General features: G+C 50.4%; 1 protein-coding gene across 1 annotated transcript in view; it reads right to left on the bottom strand.

Moving 5' to 3' along the window:
• Window positions 1-571: 571 nt before the first annotated feature.
• Zcchc24 (zinc finger CCHC-type containing 24) overlaps window positions 572-22299 on the bottom strand; it is a 50829-nt gene continuing 29101 nt past the window's right edge. The window contains exons 3-4 of the mRNA XM_057770433.1: window positions 8570-8734; window positions 572-4266 (exon numbers count right to left, since the gene is read on the bottom strand). Coding sequence (XP_057626416.1) covers window positions 4153-4266; window positions 8570-8734 — 279 coding nt within the window. The 3' untranslated portion in view covers window positions 572-4152. The remainder of the gene's footprint in view (window positions 4267-8569; window positions 8735-22299) is intronic.

Genomic DNA, 22299 nt, shown 5'->3' with positions numbered 1-22299 from the left:
GAACAGCAAGACTGAAGGGAAGTACCAATGCTTGGCCAAGAAGCTTCATGGACAAGCAACCTCTCGGGATGGTGCTTTATTCCTACAGACGCCAACCTGTGACAGCCCTGTCCAGTCCTGGCCTTGATCAAAGGAACTCTCTGCTCCCTCTCCCCTTGCTTGCATGTGATAGCCAGTGTCTTGGACCCCAATCCTGGGCTCACATTCAAACATGTGCAGCCACATCAGAGCCCAGGGCTGAACTCTCTGAGACTAAGTTACTCCTATATATGGTTACCCAGGAGTGGGAGTCCATCTGAGTTAATGTGTGACTTAATCTACTGACAATCTCACCCAGTTGGGGCCCCGCTCAGGGAGAGCCCTCACTTTAGAAAGAGCATTCACTTGAGGGCAAAGGGACTGGGAGGAGGCAGGGCAATGGTGGAGGCAGGGCAAGGACAGTATGACCAGACTTGGGGGAACTAAATGCCGGCCCAAGTTCTTCCCACCCCTGCCTTGTCCCACATCTGTGAAAATGTCCAGCCTCCCCCATGCTCCTTGTAAACGAACTCACAAGCCTCCTTCTTTCCAAAGTTCTTTTAATACAGCACAGAAAGGCTATATTTTCATAGGCAAGCCGTATATAGAGTCTTCAGGAATAAGGCACACAACGGAATGCCACCCCGAGGCCAGCCTTTCAGGGAAGTCAGGAGCCTTCTCCACGCACCCTCCAGGCAGGGCTCACGGGTTCTGTTTGTCTTCTTAGCTGAATGCACACACATGAACAGATACAAACATGAACAGGGTCACCTATTGGGGGTGCAGGGGTTGGTACAGAGAAGTTGGCCATGAGAGCAAACGATGATCCTCATTGCCACCTCCCAGAAGCTGCCACACCCCCTACATCATTGTTAGTTGTTGCACTGGCTACAATGTAGTGAGGTTGGATTAGACTTTTGTTTAGATTCAAGTCCATTAGATGCTAAAAGGCAGGTGTAAGGGCTCAGGTGAACAGATCCAAGTTCAAAGAGTATGGGGCTGGGAGTCAGGGCTCGGGCAGGCGAGGAGGAAGCCTGCCTCCTGTTTTCTTGTACCTGGTTGGGTCTTGCTGTCAAGGCCAATGGGCTAGCAGACCAAAGGACTCTTTCATCCGATGTGTCCTTTTCCCTTGCCCATTTCCTGCCCTCCCCTAAAAAATTAATAAAACCATAATAACAAGATAATAACACAAAGGTGCAGGAGAAAAGATTACAATACCATCTGCCGACCTCAGAGGAAGAGGCACAAAGGATCTCTGTTCGCTTTTTACCATGTTTTCCATTGGTAACTCCCTTTAAAAAAGCAATATTTTCAAAATACACAAAGGTATAAATACAGGACAAGAGCATATTAATAAGTCTAAACACTTGAATAATATACTGGCTGCTTAATACTGATATTTTCATCCAAGGAAAACAAAATAGAAAAAAAAACAAATAGCTTAAAGGATTACAAAGTTTTTTCCTCGTTAGAATTATGTACCACTTCATATAATAATTCTATGTAGATAATATTTCCTTCTTAATGTAGTTCAGTTGCCTACTTTTTACAGACCAAAGCATAGAAAAAAATAACAAGGAAAAGGAAAAGTTCTCACTATATATTCTCTTACAGATCAGCCAGACTTGCAAAACTCCATCTAGAAATCTGCTCAATATGGATTGTCCTCTCAAAAGCACTGGCATTTTTAAAAAATGCCTCTTCTTGTTGTTTTCAATTTCAACAAAATCAAGCAATCCTATTTTTCTTTTCTCTAAAAAAAAAAAAACCCTCAAATATATACAAACAAAAGTTACTATGAAGAATTTGGGGGGGAGAGGCTACTAAGTTCAGTGTCCCAAGAAAAACTGGTAACCGTGCAGGAATTTTTAACATCTATGAATTTTTTCCCAAAATACACACATAGCATTTTTTTTTAAAAAAAAGAATTCTGTGTCAAGTATAACTCAAAATAAATACAAATTCACAAGTAGAGCTATTGAATACTTCATATGGGGTAAACACCATTCTCTCGCAACTAGATCGCTAGATCTACTGACTGCAAGCGATTGTCCCTTTTGAATGTAGTAAAACCACACACTTTCTTGTCTCCTGGGCTCCCAGGCCCTCTGAGCATTAAGTCTCCCAGCACCCAGCCTAGATAGTGGTATCTTTTGCTTGCCTCAAAAAGATCACAAGTTCAGCCAAATTATTGCAAGGCAAAACTAGAGAGGAGCTGCCTGAGTCAAGAGGGCCTGGCTGTGTACAGATTCAGTACAGTGACCAAAATGGTCACCTGTCCCACCTTCTGCCTACCCCAACTTCCTCTGTTGCTGGGTTCTTTGAATCTTCGCCCCAACTTGTCCTCATTTGGGACACAAGCACAATGCCCACTGCTGTAAACATTCTTTTTAGGGGCCCAGTGGGATGACTGACAGAAACAGCCCTTTCCTAAGCGACAGGAAGCTTGGCATGGGGCGGCCCTAGTGTGGCAGCAAGGCTGGAGAGTCTTTGGTGCTGGGTGCTCACAGTCTGCAGTCCAGCATGCCACTCCTAGGCAGCAGGGTGGCAGCTAGTGCCCTGGACTGCCACAGATATACCTTTTTAAGTGTTCAGAGGGTATGTTCTCCCAAAATCTATCCTGCAGCTATCTGGCTGCAGACACACCCACCTGTCTCTTCCACTCACTCCCTGGACCCTAGGTTAACACTTCACTGTGACTCCTCAGTCATACAAAGCATCTTCATTTGAAAACAAAGGGCAACTGGGCACCATGTGTAAACACTGAATTTCAGGCCTATTTCATGGTCTGACTTTTTTTCTTCTTCTCCATAATGGCATAGTGTTGGGGCAAAGTCAAGCTACTCAGTCCTGGCAGCTGGTGAAGAGGAGAAAGACAAGAGAAATGTGGCTTGTCACAGGGAGAGGGGGCGCCGCTGACCCTGGCCAGGACAGCGGTCTTCCCGGGCCATGTGACATGCCAGGAGATTTCTCTGCCTTCCTGGAAAAGTAGGGAATCACTATCCCCAGTTTCCAAAGGAGAGATTCTGTGGCTCATTTTAGACTTGCCCAGTGTGAGGGGCTGAGGAGACCTGGGAAGGGGCTCATCTTCCATCTTCTCAGGGGATTGGAACATCAGACAAGGATGGCTGTAGGAGAGGACCCGGCATCACTCAGCCTAAGTGGCTACCAGGAGCAGAGGTTTGGAAGGCAGTACACCTGGTTGGCTAGGGGCATCCCATCCCCCCAGTGATGCTCTGTGTTCGGGAGGCAACCATCTTTCTTCTAGAACACCAAAGTTCACTGGGGCCTCTGGTGGCACTTTCTCACTTAACGAGTGGGGAAACTGAGGCTGGAGATGAGATGCCCTTGTCCCGGGTGGCATAAAGTAGCTCCAGAATGCCAAGACCTGCATCCTCCATGCTGAAGCAGGCTTGCAGCTTTTGTGGGGTGCATTCCTGACATGGATGGAAGGCTAAGGATGCGAAGAGAGCAGCCGATAGAACCCAAGCCCACAGGACAGTCTGGGGGAGGTCATGGGAGGTAATGCCTGATGTCCCTAGGATGTTTAATGTCCCCCTGCCTGCCAGTTCCATTGGCAGGGGAGGCTGTATTTAGCTACCATGCAGTGACGTCAGGGGTGGTCAGATTTGGGACTCATTGTGGGCCCAACAGACTCCTCAGCAGCTGCTAGAACAAGTAACTGCCCTCTGTGACTACAGATTAGGAATGAAACAGGAATTCCCCAGAGTGGCTTTTCATAGGAGGCAAGCCGCAAGGTTCTGGGTGGGATAGGACCTGGCTGGTCTTGGAGGGAAGACTTCCCACAGACCTCAGGATTCACAGTTCACTGGTATACTTGTGGCAGATACAAAGCCACTCAGTCCCAAAGACACTCGGGAAGAGAGCCTGTGAGAATACCAAGACACTTGCTGGCCTCTGTCCCTCTACAGACCAGGCCTATGCTGAAGAGTCCCTGAACCTCCTGTCTCTGCACCCTGTCCAGAGCAAGTCAGCCACACAGTTAGCACATGAGACGAGGACATGAGCCTCTTCTGCGTAAGCCCACAGGCCTGTGAGGTCTCCTCAGGTATAGGGACACCTTGGGCAGCACAGGGAGGTGGTAGCTGAGGGGTTCTGCAGTGGCAGCCAAGGTCACTGCACACGACGACAGTAGTAGCCCAGGACCTTGCACTTTTCACAGAGGTGCTGCGGGTGCTCCTTGCTCTGGTCAGACACATCCAGGCCATCAGGCTTCTCCAGGGGTCTCTGCAAAGAGAAGAAGGAACAGGCCGAGGGGAGGAGGGAGAGGACCCGCAGTTACGGAGGAAGCTCAGCCAATGCTTTGGTACCCCACCTTCTGCCCATTTGTAGACACGTGTCCAGGAGGCTGAGGTAAAATTTCTGGGCTGACTAGAGTCAAGGCAGGGGTCTTAGACCCGGAACCATGGGCAGATAAGTTGCTTGATCTGCAGTCCTCTCTTGGCAACTGTCCCCTGAATGAAGTTCAGAGATCTCCCAAATCCAGCCCAAAAATCAGTGCAGGACTGGGATGCAAAGACATCTGCTGGATGAAGAAACTGAGTCTCAGGCAAAGGAAACCCCACCTCACATCTGTCCCCTTGTCACTCCAGTGGCCTTGGGAATCAAAAGATTATCCTGGACATAGCTACAACACTTCAGCCCAAGGGGCAACAGCTCTTAGTTCCATAAAGCCTGCCTGGGGCCTGGGGCCAACCCAAGCCTAGTGCCTGTCCCAATGTCTGCCCATTTATTGAGTGACTATTAAACAGAGCCTTATTCTTTCTTTCTTTCTTTCTTTCTTTCTTTCTTTCTTTCTTTCTTTCTTTCTTTCTTTCTTTCTTTCTCTCTTTCTTTCTTTCTTTCTCTCCCTCCCTCCCTCTCTCTCTTCTTTTCTTTTCTTTTCTATTTTCTTTCGAGACAGGGTTTCTCTGTGAAACAGTCCTAGCTGTCCTGGAACTCATCCTGTTGATCAAGCTGGCTGTGAACTCACAGAGATCCACCTGCCTCTGCCTCCTGAGTGCTGGGGTTAAAGGTGTGCCCAGCTGCCTCATTGTTTTCTAATGGGGAAACAGAAAGGAGGCAACTTGCCAGGCCTGTGGCGCCACCTGTGCAGCTCCTGCCGTCTGAAAAGCAGGCTGTTACTGTGCTTATTTGCAAAGTTTGGAAGGACCCCGAGAGAGGCTAGCTGTAGGTAACTTGGGCTGCATTAGGCACACACAAGTACCTTTCTCAAAATTACATGTATTTACTTGTGTATGTGTTAAGTGTGTATGTGTGTGTGTTCACACGTGTGCATGTGTGCCACAGCCTGAGTGTGGAGGTCAGAGGTCAGTCCTCTTCTTGCACCACGTGGGTCCTAGGGACTGAACTCAGGTCTTCACACTTGGTGGCAAGACCCTTTCCCCTGAGGCATCACACCAGCCCTTAAGTTTTTTGGACTTTAGACAGTTTTGGGTTTCCCTGCCTGCTCTCCCTCCTTACCCTACCCACAACAGTCAGCAAAGACCTGTGATCATTGCAGAGATCATGAGGAGAAGCTCCAAAGCGGACATCATTTCAGTTGGCAACAACGACTCTGTTCTTCCACCCCCAGAATGACACCTGTCTGCAGAAGGATTCTCTGCACGGACCTGGGGACTCAGAGGGAGCCAGCTGGCAAAAAGAGGAGAGCAGAAACTATAGACTGACATGGGGCATGAGGCAAAGACCTTTGCGTCCCAGTGGCATGCCCAGCTGGGTAGACTGTCCTCAGCAGTAGCAGGCTGTTTTTCCCGTATGGTCCGGGACTTGACCCAAACTGACACACAAAGCAGCTGGGCAAATGGAACGGATGGTTCTGTAAGTTGAGGGTTTAGGCTGTAGGTGGGCAGGATTCTACTTTTTATCTGCCCTGGAAGTGGGTGTCTATAAACTCAGCCTTTTAAAGCTTTAGCTACAAAGGAAAGAACTGAAAGGAAGAGAGCCAGGCCTTGGAACTAAGGGCCTTCCAGAGCAGTGGTCTCACCTATTCTAGCCCAGTAGGGGAAAGGAGAAAGAGTTTGATTTTCCTGCAGACCAGGTCCCAGAAGGGAGGAGCTCCGCCTCCAATCACTGGCTCTGTGGCCTTGGCCTGGCCACCTGACCATCCTTGGACACCATCTCATTCCCTCCTGTAAAGGGGGTGCCTTTTTCAGGGAGTTGTTCTCAGCAAACCTAGCGAAGGCAAAGACTAGCTAGAGAAATGGTCCTTCAAGGTGCTGGTTTATTTTGTTTATTTTTAATATTAACGGTAGAGGGGCAGTGACATAGGGTCAATCCGAGTAGGAGGTGGGTGATCCCCTGCCTTTCCAGACGTCCCAGAGAATGGGAGCCAGCACTAACCTCTCTATGAGTTTGCATGCCCACAGGGTCAGGAAACTGAGTCTCTGCTGGCTGGGCATAGCCCCAGGTCATTGTATGCTCTGTATAAAGGACTCCATCTTGAGCTGGAATCTGGATCTTTATGCGTTCATCTTGGAGGTCCCAGGCACCCAAGGACTCCTGTGCTCTTTGCTTGGCTCCCAAAGAATGGCCTGGTTATGGGAGCCCTGACCTACCTCAGACCAAACCCAAGCTGATGTTTAGCCATTTTCCACTGCTGCCCACACTCCACTACCCACAGCCTCCATGAACCAGTCTTCTAGTACGGGATAGCGGGACAAGAGCGAACCAGCCTCTAATGCCTTGAATCCTGCTGGTTTGGGCTTTGTGTGGTCAGACCATGTAACTCAGGCTGCCTCAAGAGCACAGCTTCCACGGGAGTGGTGGCTTACCACAGATGAGGAAACCTTAAGCTATTTAAAAGTCTTGTCCAGAGGCCTCCAGAGAGGAGATGATGAATGTCAAGCCCCACACAGTGACTAGCTCTAGATCTCATGTACTCTTCTAGCCTGCTCCAGATCCCTGTCTGTCTCCAAAGTAGCATCTTCCTGTGAGGCTGCTCCCACCCCCGTGGTCCTGGCCCCTGAGAACTCACTAGTGCCTGCCCTGCTCTGCCCACCCCGCTGGGCACTGCTTTCCTGGGTGTCATCCCAGGGGTTGACAGAGGTCCAGCGCTTCCAGAGATGAGGGCTGAGTCAATGAGGAGAGCTGAGAGGCTTGAAGGGTATTCTGGGAAACCACTCCTCTGCAGTGTGTCCTCGGCTCATGGTACCACAAGTCAAACTGCTTTGAACAGCACTTCTGCCATACCTTGACTGAGAGCTGCCACCTCAGCTTGCCTTTCTGCAGCCTCTGCTAGAGGTTAGTGACAGGTGCTGTCTTTGTTTAGGTGTGTGTGTGGGGTGGGGGTTCTATAACCACAGAGTTCCACAAAGACTTCCTAATATCTGTGTCAGCAAATCATTTCATCTCTGCTTGACTCTCATCCATACAACGTATCTGACAGAGAGTGTGTCTGATGGGGCTGGAGGAGAGCGGTTAGAATGGCACCTGGCTCCTGGGAAACCACAACTGATGTTGTACATGATCAGTAATATTTTGAAGGGGCAGGATCATCAGTTGAATCCTTGGGAAATGCTCTTGCCTGACCCTCCTGGCCAGCCCTAGTTCCTTTGAACTGCTCTTCTCCTTGGCCTTGGTGTTCAGCCTACAGCTGCAGGCTGCCAGTAGGGAGCTTGGGGGAGCTGTTAGGATGACTCCCCTCTGTGGAAGGAAACACCCAGCAGCTGGGACTGATCTGGGAGGCTCCCGCCCCCAGCAGGGAAGCAAATCCCATTAGCATTTTCTTCTCTTCTGGGGGAGCTGGGTTGTCTCGGGGAGACACAGTCCGAGCCTAACAGGAAACAGATGTAGTGGGGGCAGGGACTCTCAGAGGAACGAGGTGGCCCAGGTCAGCCCTGGGGGAGGGGCAAGAGTCCTTCTCCATCCCCTAGCTCCACTGCCTCCTGCAGTACAGCAGGCAGTATTCCCAAAGCTCAAGCCACAAAAGCAAGAGAGCCCAGGAGCCCAGAACTTCATCTGGAGTGGATGTAAATCCTTTGTGCGTCAGGCTCCCCGATGCACACAGTAGGCGCTCAACAAACTCTGGCTGGATGATGGTGATTAGGAAAAATGGAGTCTCAAGCTCTTGAGAGATTCTTCTAGGCTGGGCCCCTCTATGTAGAGCCAGACTAACAGGTCAGCAGGCTACGCCCAGGTCATGCTGGTAGGATGTGGGGCAGAGGAAGGCAGAGAAAGCCATCAACGACCAAGGGATAGCCTGGCAAGACGGGGCCAGTAGCCTGCCCTGCCAGACTCTAGGGCACACAAGAACACTGCAGGGTGTCCGGTTCCCCTGGCTCTGAGAGTGTGAGTTGACCCTCTCTGCCTGGGTCACAAGACCTTATGTGAGTTCCTCAGGTCTGCAACCCTTGGATCTCCGACACTGGGCACCTTGTAGAAATTGGGCTGTTCTACTCCCTGTCCTAGTCAGCCCACCCTTTCTGCCTACTCCACCCAGAGAACACCCTGCCAGCCCTCCCCCAAGCCCCACCGATTGCAGGCTGCCCACTCTTAGCTCCGCCCTCGCCCAGAGGCCCTGCATACCCACCTGCTTGTGCGGGTACACGTTAATGTGGCACTTGATGCACTCCTGCCCCATGTTGGCCCAGGAGTTCCCACTCATCCATTTTCTCTTGCACTTGGGACACTTGTACTCGCCAAAGCAGCGCTTCTTGCCTTGGTATGGTGTCAGCCCCTCGCCTTTGGGACGTGCCTGGAGGACAGGAAGTAAATACAATAAGTGGGGCCTGGGCCTTCAGCTTTCATAGTCTGCATCCTGTCCCATATGCTAACCCTTCTGCACCAATCTAGAAAGTAAGATGGTCGCCCCCAGACCACACCTGCAAATCCTAGGGGTCGGAGCTCCCCATTTATGCCAGGACAGAGACAGTGAGGTGCAGGCTTCTGAGGAGTTACGTTTTCATCTCAGATGTTGCAGGGGCAGTGGGATGGGCACAGGTGCTTTGTCCCACCAGGGATGTGACCACACAAGGACAGAAACTAGTGTCTGATGGAAGGGAATCGCCTCCGCTGCCCCCTGCGCCAACTGTGCGCTCCCCTACCTGGAGCCAGTCCTTTTCTTGGCTGGCTTTGAACTCAAATCTCCTGTCTCAGCTTCCAGTGTTTGTGAAAGATGGAAAAACACCCTCTTATTCAATCTCTGGGGGCATCAGTATATTTGTCTAGGCCCCTGTCACTCGCCAGACAGACACAGATAACATGCATGCCTCATTACTTGGTTTTTTTTCTTTTGAAATATAAGGCCTCATGTATCACAGTCTGGCTTTAACTTACAACATAGACAAAGATGATCTCGAACTTCTAATCCTCCAGCCCTGCTTCCCAGGGCTGGGGTTACAGATCTGTACCACCATACCTGCTTTATGGTACGCTGGGAATCAAATCCAGGGCCGTGTACATGTTGGGCAAGCACTATACCACCTGACCTACGTCTCCAACCCAATTAATCCTGGTGTTTCCTTCATGTCTGTCCCAGTAGCGACTGTCTTCTGCTTCACAGCTGCATGGCGGCAGAATTCATGAGAGCTCATTGTGTGCTTCCATGAGCGCTTGGTACACGTGTCAACTTACATGGCTTTGAAGAGTAAATTTCCAGAAGTGAGACTTCTGGGGCATAGGGTATGTGCACTATTTTTAGTGGTAGTGTCTATTGCTGCTGACTCTGCTCACATAAGGCTTCACCAGCGTCGCATCCCAGATCCCCAGGAGCGGGGTTCTAGCTAAAGCTCCTGCCACATGCTTGCTTTCCCCAGCTGCAGTCGTGTGTGCTCAACCCATCTGAAAGGATTTGACAGTCTCAGAAACAAGCACCATGTGAGCTCTATACTGTGCACAGTTCTGAGGAACAAGATGAGCACACTCTCCATGTGACTGGGACAGCAATGTCCCATCGTCCCGTGTGTCCATGCTATCTATGCTACCTGCCCATTAGCTATTCAGTACCTGGCTGTTCCCAGATGAACTGCAGGATCTACAGTGCTTGTGTTCAAGTGGCCCTCACTGTGCACAGTAATTGCCCTGGATCACAGGGGTAAGGGAGCAGACAACTCATATACCAAGGAGAGGCCGTAACGTGCTTCCATCGCCCCAAAAGGGGAAATCAGCCAATATCATAAAGAAAGGGGGAAAAAAGTCTGAGGTTGCTAAAAACCTTCGGTGAGAACAATTACTCTGTTGGGAAACCGAGGGAAGAAATTTTGATCTTAGAACTTCAATGCCTAGTTACAGCCCAGAGCAGACAGCCACTGAGGGTCTTGAAATGCACCTTTCTACCTTAGGGGAAGCCATAGCATCACTAATCTAACAGGTGCAAAGGCTTCTCAGAGGAGGCTTGACACACATCTTTCATAATGAAGAAGACACATTTTTGCATGTATTTAAGAATGGTTTGTTTATATTTCATGGACTGTTTCTCTTTGGGGGGATTAACTTTAAAAGTGTGTGTGTGTGTATATGTGTGTATATATGTATGTTTGTGTGTGTGTGTGTGTATGTATATGTGTATGTATTTGTATGTATGTTTGTGTATATGTGTGTATGTGTATATGCATGTGTGTGTATGTTTGTATGTATGTTTGTGTGTGTATGTGTGTTTGTGTGTGTATGTTTGTGTGTGTATATATGTTTGTATGTTTGTGTGTGTGTGTGTGTGTGTGTATGTCTGTGTCTGTGTGTGTGTGCGCGGGTGCCTGCACAGTCAGAAGAGGACATCAGATCCCCTGAGCTGGAGTTACCGGAAAGTTGTCCTCTGGTGCTCTGAAACAGCAGCAGATGCTCTACCACTGACCATCTTTTCAACCCTAACCTCTTTCTTGTTGATTTGCAGCAAGAAAACTGATTTGTGTTTTATATGTGAAAGAAACTAGAGCTCTCCTGCACAGTCTGATAACTGTATTGAAATATGATCCAAATAATGCGCATCTCACTCATTGAAAACAGTCAGTTCAACGGTTCTTAGTATATTCAGAGCTGTACAGTCGTCGGCATAACCTAACTTTAGGACATATTTATCACCCTCCCAAAGTCACTCTGTACTCACTAATACTCCCTATGCTACTCGCTGGTTCCTATGATCCGCCTCTGTAGATTTCCCCAGCTTATATTCTTCCTTTTGTTTCTTCTTGCTGAAGCATGTGTCCACACTTTACCCTCTCTTGTCAAATAATATCCATTGTATGCCAATGGCATAGGGTGGGTGCACTGGGCTGCTTTTTAGTTGGGGTTGTCATGAATAAAGCTGCTGTAAGCCTACACGCACTTACAAAGGATGGTTTTTTTGTTTGTTTTTGGTTTGTTTGGTTGGTTTTTCGAGACAGGGTTTCTCTGTGTAGCTTTGGAGTCTGTCCTGGAACAAACTCTTGTAGACTCGGCTGACCTCGAACTCACAGAGATCTGCCTGCCTCTGTCTCTCGAATGCTGGGATTAAAGGCGCACACCACCACAGCCAGCTCAAAGAATGGGTTTTAAAAGTTAGTTACCACAGGATTTTAAACTGGGAGACTACCCATAGCTATAGACCCACATTAGCCGTGGAATCTCTCTAGCTGAGGCTGAGGAATGGCTGACCATTAAAGTCAGCATTCACTCTCTTCTGCCACAGCTCTCTCCACATAACTTTCTTGTGGGCCTTGGGTTTGAGAGCAGCTTGAACCAGGCTCTATATGTCATCATTAAGTGTGGTACCCTGCCTGGCAGTGACAGGATTGTCTGGCAACATGCTAGAGAGAGAATCCAGAGCCCCACCTTAGATTCAGCAAATCAGGACCTATATTGGTGTGTGTTGGGGGTGGGGTGTGCAGGCATATCTGTGCACATGCGTGTGGAGGCTAAAGGTCAAACAAGAAGGTCTTCTGCCATTGCTCTTCACTCTTTCTTTCTTTCTTTCTTTCTTTCTTTCTTTCTTTCCTTCCTTCCTTCCTTCCTTCCTTCCTTCCTTCCTTCCTTCCTTCTTTCTTTCTTCCTTTCTTTCTTGACAGTTCCTCACTAACCTGGAGCTGACTGACTTGGCATGGCTGGATATCCAGCAAGATCTAGAAGTCCTTCTGTCTCCATCTTCCCAGAGCTGGGTTACTGACAGGTGCCACCACATGTAGCTCTTTCTGTGGGTACTGGAGATTAAACTGGGTCCTTTTGCTTATATGGCAAGCACTTTACCCACTGAGCCATCTTCCCATCCAAGAACCTGCATTGTGATAAGAACCCCCAAGAATTCCTCCTCCATCAGGTTCAGGAAATTTGGGCTATGGGACGATTGTTGCCATGGTAACCCTGAGAGACTGCCCACTTAGAAAACAGGGTATAGAGGTCAGGTGCAGACTCTGATCTAAATCCTAGTTCTGTGATCTTGGACAAGGTTAGAGGAAGTAACTCTGTCCGAGAGTTTTTGGGGCCAGTGAGAAGGCTCACTGGGTAAAGGCACTTACTGCCAACTCTGATGACCTGAGTTCAATCCTTGAGACCCACATGGTGGAGATAACCAGTTCCCATAAGCTGTTCTTTGACCCCCACATCCATGCCATGGCACACATGCACACAGATATAAATAACTAATATCTGCAATAAAAACTTTTAAAAGAATATTCTGAACATTAGGTGAGATGATACAGGTAAACCCTATGAACAGGACGATTATTGGCACTACTATTATTTACTAATCCAAAGTTGTATCAGTATGTACAGGTAATAGTGTATCAGATAATAATTCACATTAATTATGTGCATTTATTGCTGCTGTTTTCCAGATATTCATATCACTAGGTGATGTCTGACTAGAGTTCCAGGAAAAATAATAAAAAGAGAGAGATGTACTGAGTGTGAAATGGGAGGGATCATTCATCCTAGCACATTTGGAGCAAAATATGGGTCCTGGTCAGAATTAGAAATAAGTTGTGAATCGATGTCCTGGGGTATCTGGCTCAGAATTCCCGGTGAAGGAGTCCACAAGTGTAATGTGGTATAGATTGTGACTGAAGGGGAAAACAAGCAGTTGGATGAGAAGTGAACGAGGAACAGGGCCACAGCTTAGAATTAGAACACGGCCTTTTGGAGTTGTCTGCCAGATCCCCAGGGTTGGGGTGCCTGGCCTCCTATAGGCCCAGATGCTCCAGCTTGCCAGTGCCACGCTGACAGACCAGACTGACAGCTCCTTGACAGACACCTCATCTCACAGGACAAGCTCAGATCCTGGACTCCAAAGTGAGGTTCCTAAGTCATAACCTTTCTGCCTGTTGCTACCTGGGACCCTCAACAAGTATCTCTGCTTGTTTACACATCTGGACACCAGACGCTGATCAAAGGCCTGAACTGCACACCTGATACCCTCGCAGGTGCTTTAGCTCAGTCCAGGCACATACGGCACTCTCTCGGTGAACACTGGTGTTTGGGGCATGGCTCTTCTCTTGCAGAGAGAGCAACCAAGGTACTTCAGATGACGCAGAGGGAGGGGCTGAGGCCCAGGCAACATCGGAAAGAGACTATTTTAGAAATGAGAGGGCAGTGTAGCAGTGGTGTAGTTTGCTGTCTTAAGGTGCATGCATCAGAGGACTAGGGAACCTAAGAAGAAAGGGTGTTAGGTGTCTTCACCTAATGGATTATTCTCCCAGCCGGACCCCTCAACAAGTCCAAAGAAGGTTGCAGAAGCTTGGATGTGTGCTGGCAGAAGACAAGGAAGGCGGGAAGAGACCATGTGCTTATGGGACACTCCCTGGTCCTGAGCTTTGTGCTCAGGGTTCAAGACCTGTCAGGTCACCTTTCCACTCACTATGGAAGGCTGCAGGACAGCTGGTGAAACTAAGGATTGGGGGGTGGGAGCAGGATACAGAGCATACGTGAGGGGCTGAAAGTGAGTTTCAGCAAGCTCTTCTGCCTGCCACAGCTCTATGGAGAAAATCCCTCAACAGAGATTTCATGAGAAAATTCTTTGGGCCTCCTGGTGGAAGTGGCATACAGGACAAATTTAGGGAATAGCAGAGGGAAGGGACACAGGCCAGCAGGCAGGCAGCTTCAAGGAGCCACTTCCTGGAAGGCTCTGTCCTGACATTGTTTATACTGACCAGTGGGGGAGGGCCCAGAGCCCAGAGAGAAGGCGGATTAACAGACACCTTCCCCTTGTCTCCTCCCTGCTGAGACCTGGACTCTTCTCATAAATGTCAACAGACAGCTCCGCAGGGGTAACCACTCAGTCAAGCCGGCTGCCAGGCCTCAGCAGGCTTCCTGACCCAGGCTAAGTACCTCTTCTACCCTGCCCCTACCAGGGGCACAGGCATGGCTCAGTGGGTCCCAGAAGCCACTCCTGGTAGAACAGACAGGTCCTCGAGGTACCATAGAAGCCAAGAGATTTGATAGAGGACTCGCAAGGCACCCAGGACAGAGCTGGGGACGGAAGGGCTTTCAGACCTTCCTGCGGCTGGTATAGTATCAGAAAGGCAGCCTGAGCAGTGGAAGGCTACGCAGAAGTAAGTTGGGAAGGAGAAAGTGAAGCTGGAGGGGAGGGGTGGGAGAGGAGGGAGAGGGGCTTCCACCCCTGAATAGCTTCAGAATGAGTTTGTATTGATTTTCCATCAGCTCATGAGATCTCTTGAGGTCGGCTGGGAGGTAGTGAGTCCCCTGTCACTAAGGCAATGTAAGCAGAGGCTGGGTAAACAACCGTCAGGAAACTTGCCAAAAGGATCTTTGCCCTGCTCAGGAAGTTGAGCCTTGCAATTCTGAGAGTACTTCCAGCTTTATAGTCCTTTGGATCCTGAGAACTAGTGGAGGCCGTGAAGCAGGTGCGGAGAGAGCCTCTCTCGGTCACTCCTGGAGCAGGAGTTGGGCAGGCATCTGCTGCTTCATTTCTACTGCTCATCCTGCCCAGAACTGTCAGATATTTTTTTAAAGGCCTTACAATGCCCTTAAGGAAATGATCAGCGATACACGGACCAAAAGCATTTGCAAAAATCTTCCTGCCACATTATTTAGGGTAACAAAAATCTGGAAACGGGACAACCCACAGCAGGTCCCAGATGCTCCCAGTGAGTGTATGACAACAGAGAGTCCTTGAGGCAGTTATGACGACCATCCCAGAGATGGCTTGGTGCAGCCTGGAGACCCTGGAGCCCACAGGGTAGAAGGAGAGAACTGCTTACTGAAAGTTGTCCTCTGACCTCCACACACGTGCCATGGCACACCCATGCACACACACACACACACACACACACAAATAAATATAATGTTTGAAGTTACAATGAGTTTTGTTAGACATTTGGAAAAATGCTCTAGAGAAGGTAGGAATGAGAGACGGAATACTGTATAAAGGAAAAGCATATGAAAAACAGCTCAAGGGAATAGGTTAGAAGGTTTCAAAATGTGCCTTTGGGGATGGGTCTGTGGATGGGTTTATTTCTGCTCAGACTCTGTCCTAATGAAGGCTTGTTCCTCGTGAGCAAACCTGATTAAAAGGAAAGCAATAACGACTCACTTCCCAACCTGCAGTCCCCTCCTGCCCACCAGGGGGCGCTTGGGGATTTGCCCAGGGAATGGAAACCCTTTGAAACCAAAAGGCAGTTTCCACTAGTGTAGCTGCACGTATGGACAGTGGAGAGGGCACTGGGCACCTCTGGGTGCTGGTTCTATTGGACCATGATCTGCTCCACAAAACTACTTCATCCAGAAAGGTTGTCATCCTTGCCCAAGACTCCATGGCTCCCCTATCTTAAGAAGCCAGAGTAAGTATTCACTTGTCACAGCCCCAGCGGGTCACCTTGCCCTGATGTCTGGATTCCCTGCAGAGTGAATCATTCTTTGAGTGAAGCTTGGTTCCCTCACAGCCCCTTCTTTGCAGAGATGTCAGTCATAACAGCCATGCTGATGGCAGGAGGGAGCAGCGGGGTAGGATGCCTATTCTGACTTCAGGCTGGATTCTTGTCTAAATAAAGGGCTCTAGCTGAGGCCCTCGCCTCCTCCAGCTGCTGAGGAGGGAGAGGGATGTAGCCTTTCCTCGTGTGTCTTTGTAGCTCCCAAAACACTGTGAGCCAGATGTGATAAATCCAGTGTCTGAGGACACATTGACCAAGTGCCTGTCTAGCTGTCTGCCACAACACACTTTCTGTACTTCCTTGAAATATGCCAGCATGGCACAAAGAACCCATCATGTCAGGATGGTGAGAAACAGGAAGTGGCTACCACTGTCACAGGTCTCTCTGGGCCTCAGTTTCCCTGTTTCCAGAATGGAGAGTGTAAGTAGCCTCTGAGCAGCGGCACCCACCTCCCTGGAGGTCCATCACGTCACTCTGCGCGCTTGGCAGCCCCTTGAGCACCTTTCTCATGAAGCCCTGGGTTGGCCCCATGAAACCAGCTGAGAAAGAAGCTCTCGCCAGAGCCATAGGGCCAGGGAGAGGAAATGAAGAACAGATGGGCTTCCAGCTGGCCCCATCCTGCCCTGTCTGTGTGCTCTTATGCAACTTGGCGGCTGAGGTGAAACCAGTACCAGATCTCAGGAGCTGACACAGGCTTCCCATGGTCAACCTGGGGAGACAGGAGCGGACCATGGACTCACCCAGCTGGTATCCTGTGAGGTTTGATGTCTCTCCCAGGAGGAGGACCAGAACTTCTCTGAGTAAAGAAGCTTTGGAAAGCAAATGTGAAGTTAGGCCCTGGCTCTACCAGGCCCTTCTTAGAGCCTATTTTCTTTGTCGGCTAATTGTGTGTGTGGGGGGGTGAGGGTGGTAGTTGGCTCCAGAAGAGCTGGGGACCCTAACTTTCAGTGATCATTATTATGTTCCAGTAATTCCTAACTTGCCCCTCCATAGCCCCTTCCTGTAGCCAGAGAGCAAACAGATACCAAGGACAGCCCAGGCGTCTGCACAGGGCCCCACTGCCGTGACACCAAGACTTGAACCCTGCTCACTGACTCCAGTACGACACTTTCCCCCCAGTGCCTGGCCTTTCCCTGAAATGGCTGTGAGAAAACAAGAGAACAATCCTGTTCTGAGTAACAGAAACCCTCTGACCTGTGACCTTAGACTGACATATCAACATTCATTCACTCCACTAACATCTATCATACACCCACTCTGACCAAGCTTTGTGGAAAATTCCAGGAACATGGAAACAAACAGGGAATGCCCTGCCTTCACAGAGCTCATCGTCGGGGACCTTCTAAAGAGGACCCTTTCTGGGGTCATGGCCCACTCCTGGCCCCAGACCCCGAGGTCAAGCCCAAGTAAGATTCATCTCTGTGGGACCAGCTGAACCTATATCTGCAGGCAGAGGTCACCCTGGCTTTCCAGGTGACAATCTCTGATGCAATAGCTTCCTCAAAATCAGCATTTGACCCTGGTGGCAGAGAAAGAAACTGAGGCTTAGGGCAGGGTAAAGAATCATCCATCTTTCACAGGGTCACACTTGAGATCCCATCTCTGTCCAGTGCTCAGGCCTGGATTTTCCCTCCTCTGTGCCGCAGGAACCCTCCAGCTCTTGTCCCCCGACTCATATGTCTGCACAGCAGTCCACTCCGGGCAGCTGCAGGCTTCCTGGAGCTCTAGAGGAAGCAGCCTGTGGAGGGGACAGGTGGACTGGGCACATGTAACCTGCAGGATGCTGGGACAGAGGCCACTGAGAGAGAAGCCAGCCTGGCTTCCTCTGAGCCTCAAGGGCCTCCTTGTCTGAGTTCAACGTTTGTCCATGTCCCCTTGCCAGCCCCCTCCCTTTTCTGGGTTCCTGCCACAGCCCCACATGGGCCCAGAAGGCCCAGCCCCCGGGGCACCCCTCCCATCCCACAAAAATGCCATCCCTAGCCCACAACACTAGGGTCTGTAAGAGTCCGGGGAACAATGGAAGCTTTCACAGCGACAGGAAAAGGCCTCAGGAAAACCCTGGGGAGGGGGCTGGGAGTGAGATAGCAAGAAGACGGGGGGGGGGGGGGGGGGGGGGGGGGACACACAAAAGAAGCCTGGGAGAAAAGGACATGCCTCTGATGGGTGACAAGGAAGGGTGGGACAATGGGTGACATCAAGAAGGAAGAGGATACATGTTGGAAATGCTGAGGCTCAAGAGAGACCACAGGACCCCAAGAGCTCCCCAGGATCCGGTGGGCATCCCAAATGCCTTCAGGCTGTGCCATGTACCATAGAAGCAGAACTCTCTCTCCAAATCCTCATGCAGGGGGGAGTAATCTTGGGCAAAACTCTCTGGAAAGCCAGGACTTCTAACCATGTGCACAGCCACTCCCTGGCTATCTGTTTCCTGCCTCTGGCTTCCTTCCACTGACCGCAGGGATGGGATTGGGGCTGAGGGCAGGGAGGGGAAGAGGGGCCTGTGCAGAGTGGCAGAATCACAGGCATTGCAAAAGACTCAAGCTCCTCCCTGTGACTTCAGACTTAGGCCATAGTAGCGCAGAGAGGGGTGGATGGGAGATTCCCAGCTACCCTGTAGTTGGCTGGTGACGGTAGGCCACTCCCAGTGAGAGTCTAAATCCCTGTGTCCTTGTACCTCTAGCAGGTCCTTTGTCCCAGTGATTCCCTTTTTTCCTGCTGCAGTTATGACTCCAGCTCAGCTAGGCAGTCCCCAACTCTTGGTGGCCACTTCAACTTTGAAGTGCCCCATACGACAGGATAGAACCGATGTGCAGAAGACAATTAGCCCCCTTCCCATTTAGCCCCAGGTGATCTAGCCTTAGCTTTCATTAACTCTTCCTGTTAAACTTATATTTAAAATTTAAAAACAAAATCAACATTTTGCCAGTTTGGTGCCCTAAAGTGCTAATGCTTTTCCACTATCCTGCAAGGGAAAAGCTCAAAGCCACCCCTTCCAATCTCCCTGGGGCTAACTGGCCTTCAAGTACCCTCACTCTATTGTGCCATGTTAGTGGCTAGCTGAGAACCTTCTAGAGAAGGCTGGACTCTGGGTCATGTCCTTCTCTAAACCCAACTCTACCATGCCAAACTCTAGAGTTTATCTCAAATTTAAAGACATTTTGCAAACTTTCCTGGCTCACCAGAGTGTGCATGCATGTGTGCATCCATCTGTGCAAGGGACCTCCTGCTTCTCCCACAAATGGCTAGAGAGGCCCTTGGCATGAGGTAACAAGCAGAGGTATAAAGGGCACAGCTCTCTCAGACAGGAGACCTGGAGAGAGGCTAGGCCAGCCCTGGGCAAGGCACTGCCCACTCCTAAGATGTCTCTTTGACATCTCTCTTCTATGCTCCTCTTAAGGCCTTCCCATGAAGGCCTGCTTGCATGTGGCCAGGAGGAACATGTCCATCTGACTGGAGGGAGGCTCTGCCCAGTCCTGGGGGCACGCAAGTGTCTGTGTAAGAGGTGAAAAGGCTACAGGCTACAGTGAGATTCTGGGTATGAGGGCTACAGACAGCTGTGGGAGGAGGGGACAATGAGATCAGCTCAAAATAGCAATGGGGGAAGGGTGTGGAGGTGGCCAAGTGCCAAAAAAGAGATCTGCTCCACCCTGGATGGGGAACGCTGAAGTCAGCTGTTTGGGGAAGCTCTGACTGCCGGCTGCCTGGCTTGCCTTTCCATCCTCAGTTCTAGGCTCCCATCAATCATCTCTTCACCTGGATAGCTGGCAGAAGCAAGGTTTTTGCCTCACACCTGTGAGCGGTGGCCTTTTGGGCCTACAGGAGACCCGAGAGCCACAGGCAACTGATGGTACTGAGCTTAGCAGAGGCCAGTTATACACCAGATTTGTAGCTTCACAGTGACTGTTTCCAGCTGTGGAAACAAAAGCCCAGAGAGGCCGTCACCTGTCTAAGGTCACTAAGGAAAGGAGCGGACGGCCTTGAACTCTGGACCTCTGACTATTGTCTGATTCCACCACTGGGGTGTGAAGTAACTTGTGCCGTTGCAAATGGATAGAGTAGGAGTTAAGAAGTCCCTGTAGCCAGCTCTGGCATCTGCAGCTCTTCCCACGATTTCCGGGTATCAGGGTATCATTTCTCTGGTGTTAAAAATGAGAGAAGCGGGTATGAGGTGCCACATGGGTAACATATCTCACTTCTTCGGGCGAGGTGATGAGCTTCTCTCCAGTCTACTATCTAGGAGGCCACAGCAGGAAGCAAGGCTGACGATCCCCACCCGCACCTGCTTCTGTATCTGAGGGCTGGACCATGGCTGCAGAACTGACTGACCCCTTTTCCTTGTCCTCCAGGGCAAAGTGCTTGCTGCAGGTAGCTCTGCAGGCCAAACGATGGAGCCCTCCACAGATGGTCAGTTTCCTGACACCAGCTTCTCCCCAGCAGCTGGTCCATAACTCCCGTAGACGGGGAATGCAAGGCACAAAGAGGGTGGCAGATCATCCAAGGTCACACAGCCAGGAGGTAGCAGAGCTGGGATCCAAACCCACACTGCACTTCTCCCATTGTATCGCGTGTTTCTTGCAGTCTCATTTTCCCGCTAGTCTCCTTGCCCTTGTCCGTGAGCAACCTCATCCATTCCACAAGAATCCAGAGGAGGAAGGAGAGGAACCCATCACAGAGGTCAGGGCTGGTGGGCAACTCTGGTCTTCTTAGACTCAGCATCCACCCCAGTCCCATAACCTGGCATGTTGTGTCTCCTGGTGACATCTAAAGGAAGCTGCACTTTCATCTAGAAACTTCCCTGACTGCCTTGGTCGAGAGGCATTTTATGGAGGCCCCCATGCAGCCCCAGGACTCGCTGTAGGCTGCTGAGTCATAGGGGTATACACACTCTCGCACACAGCTCCTTTGCATGTTTGCAGGTTTGCATGCATAGGCCTGCTCGCATGCAGTGCCTCACCCAGAAGACCTGTGACTTCAGAGTTAGCATCCCCTCAGGGCTGGGTGCTGGCTGTCACTCAGAACCAGCATGGCCACCCTCCACACTCTGAGGTAAGTGTTTTAACCCCTTTTCCTAATCTGAAGCCAAGCCTCTTTTCTTCCACAGGGCTTTGAAATCAGCTCTTGTCTTTCTGACTCCAGGAGCCCTAGCTCAGAATCTGGAGGATGGATGCGCTGTTCTATTCATACCCAAGCTGCACTGAGGCATCATGGTGACAGTACAGGCCCCACCCCTGAAGTCCCTGAATCTTCATCTCCAACTCTCCTTTGGGGTCTGCTGCTAGTCTGTGGTCCCACTTTGAGGAGGGTCCAGAGCACGGTGAGGGGAAGTCGGAGCATCGAATTCTGTCTTTTTGCTGCCCTATGTGCCCATTCTATAGCCCAGGAAATAAGCCTCTGGAAGGCAAGCCACCCCCTCAAGTCACACAGGAAGTTAAGAGTGAGAGCCAGGAATGAAGTCTGGGATCCTCTGCCCAGAAGCTGGGCACGTTGCAGGTTTGAAGGTGACAGCCTGGAGCTAGATGGATGGACCAGCTCTATGGTACCAGACTGGCAGGGGTGGTGAGTGGGGGAGGGAGGGCTAGCTCCCTGGCCAAGCCCCAAACCTGTGAGTCTACGGCATCTGGAAACAATCATAGGCACAATAATTGTAGTGCAGACCCGGCTGCCAGGTCCTGCAGCAGTCCATTCAAAAAGCAGAGGAAGGGGCAGTCACACCTCTTGCCCCCACCTCCCCACCAGTGTTTGCCTTGGCATCAGCATATGTGGCTCCCGGTAGGCTCAGTTGTTGGGAACAGTCAGCCTGAGCTACAGACATGGAGCCTGATGGACAGAGTGGGTGCTCCAGAGCTCGGACAGAAGTCAGGCAGCCCCAGCTCAACTCCTTACCCTGCCTGCCACATCTATGGCTTACAGCTTAGCTTCCCGGGGCCTCGGTTTCTCTGTAGAGTCTATCGAAGCTGGCCTGGCTGCTTCCCATGTAGTAGCATGTGTAGCATGTGTCTGACTACCAAGTACCAGTTGTCTTCTGTAAGTCAGTGGTGACCATGTAGGCACCTGGAAAGAGCTACGCTATAGTCACACAATGACTGGGCGTGTTCTTCCCTGCCTACTTTACAACACTGCACTCACACTCTCAACCAGAATTTGCAGGGATGCCCAAGAGATGGGGTCCTGGAATCGGACACCCCCACCCCTGTGAACTTACAGCCACGAGACGAGGGCTCCGGCTCTGAGCAGAAGCCACACTGCGGGGTATTTTGAGACAACTCAACCCTCCCCAGAATCTGAAATTTTATGACCTTGGTCTGATCATGTACACATCCCTAACCTCCTTCCTGATCCCAACACACTCACCACCACACTCTGTGATCCATGGCTCAGTTTCCCCATCTGTCAGCAAGTGCGGGGATAGGGGCTTGAAGTCAGGAAGGTCAATGCTGCACCTGGGTGCTTACCCCAAAGTGTTTTC

Source organism: Chionomys nivalis, chromosome 5 (assembly GCF_950005125.1).
Source record: "Chionomys nivalis chromosome 5, mChiNiv1.1, whole genome shotgun sequence".
NCBI lineage: Eukaryota > Metazoa > Chordata > Mammalia > Rodentia > Cricetidae > Chionomys > Chionomys nivalis.
Note: the sequence above shows the minus strand (reverse complement) of the source record. Positions and strands in the feature narration are given on the sequence as shown.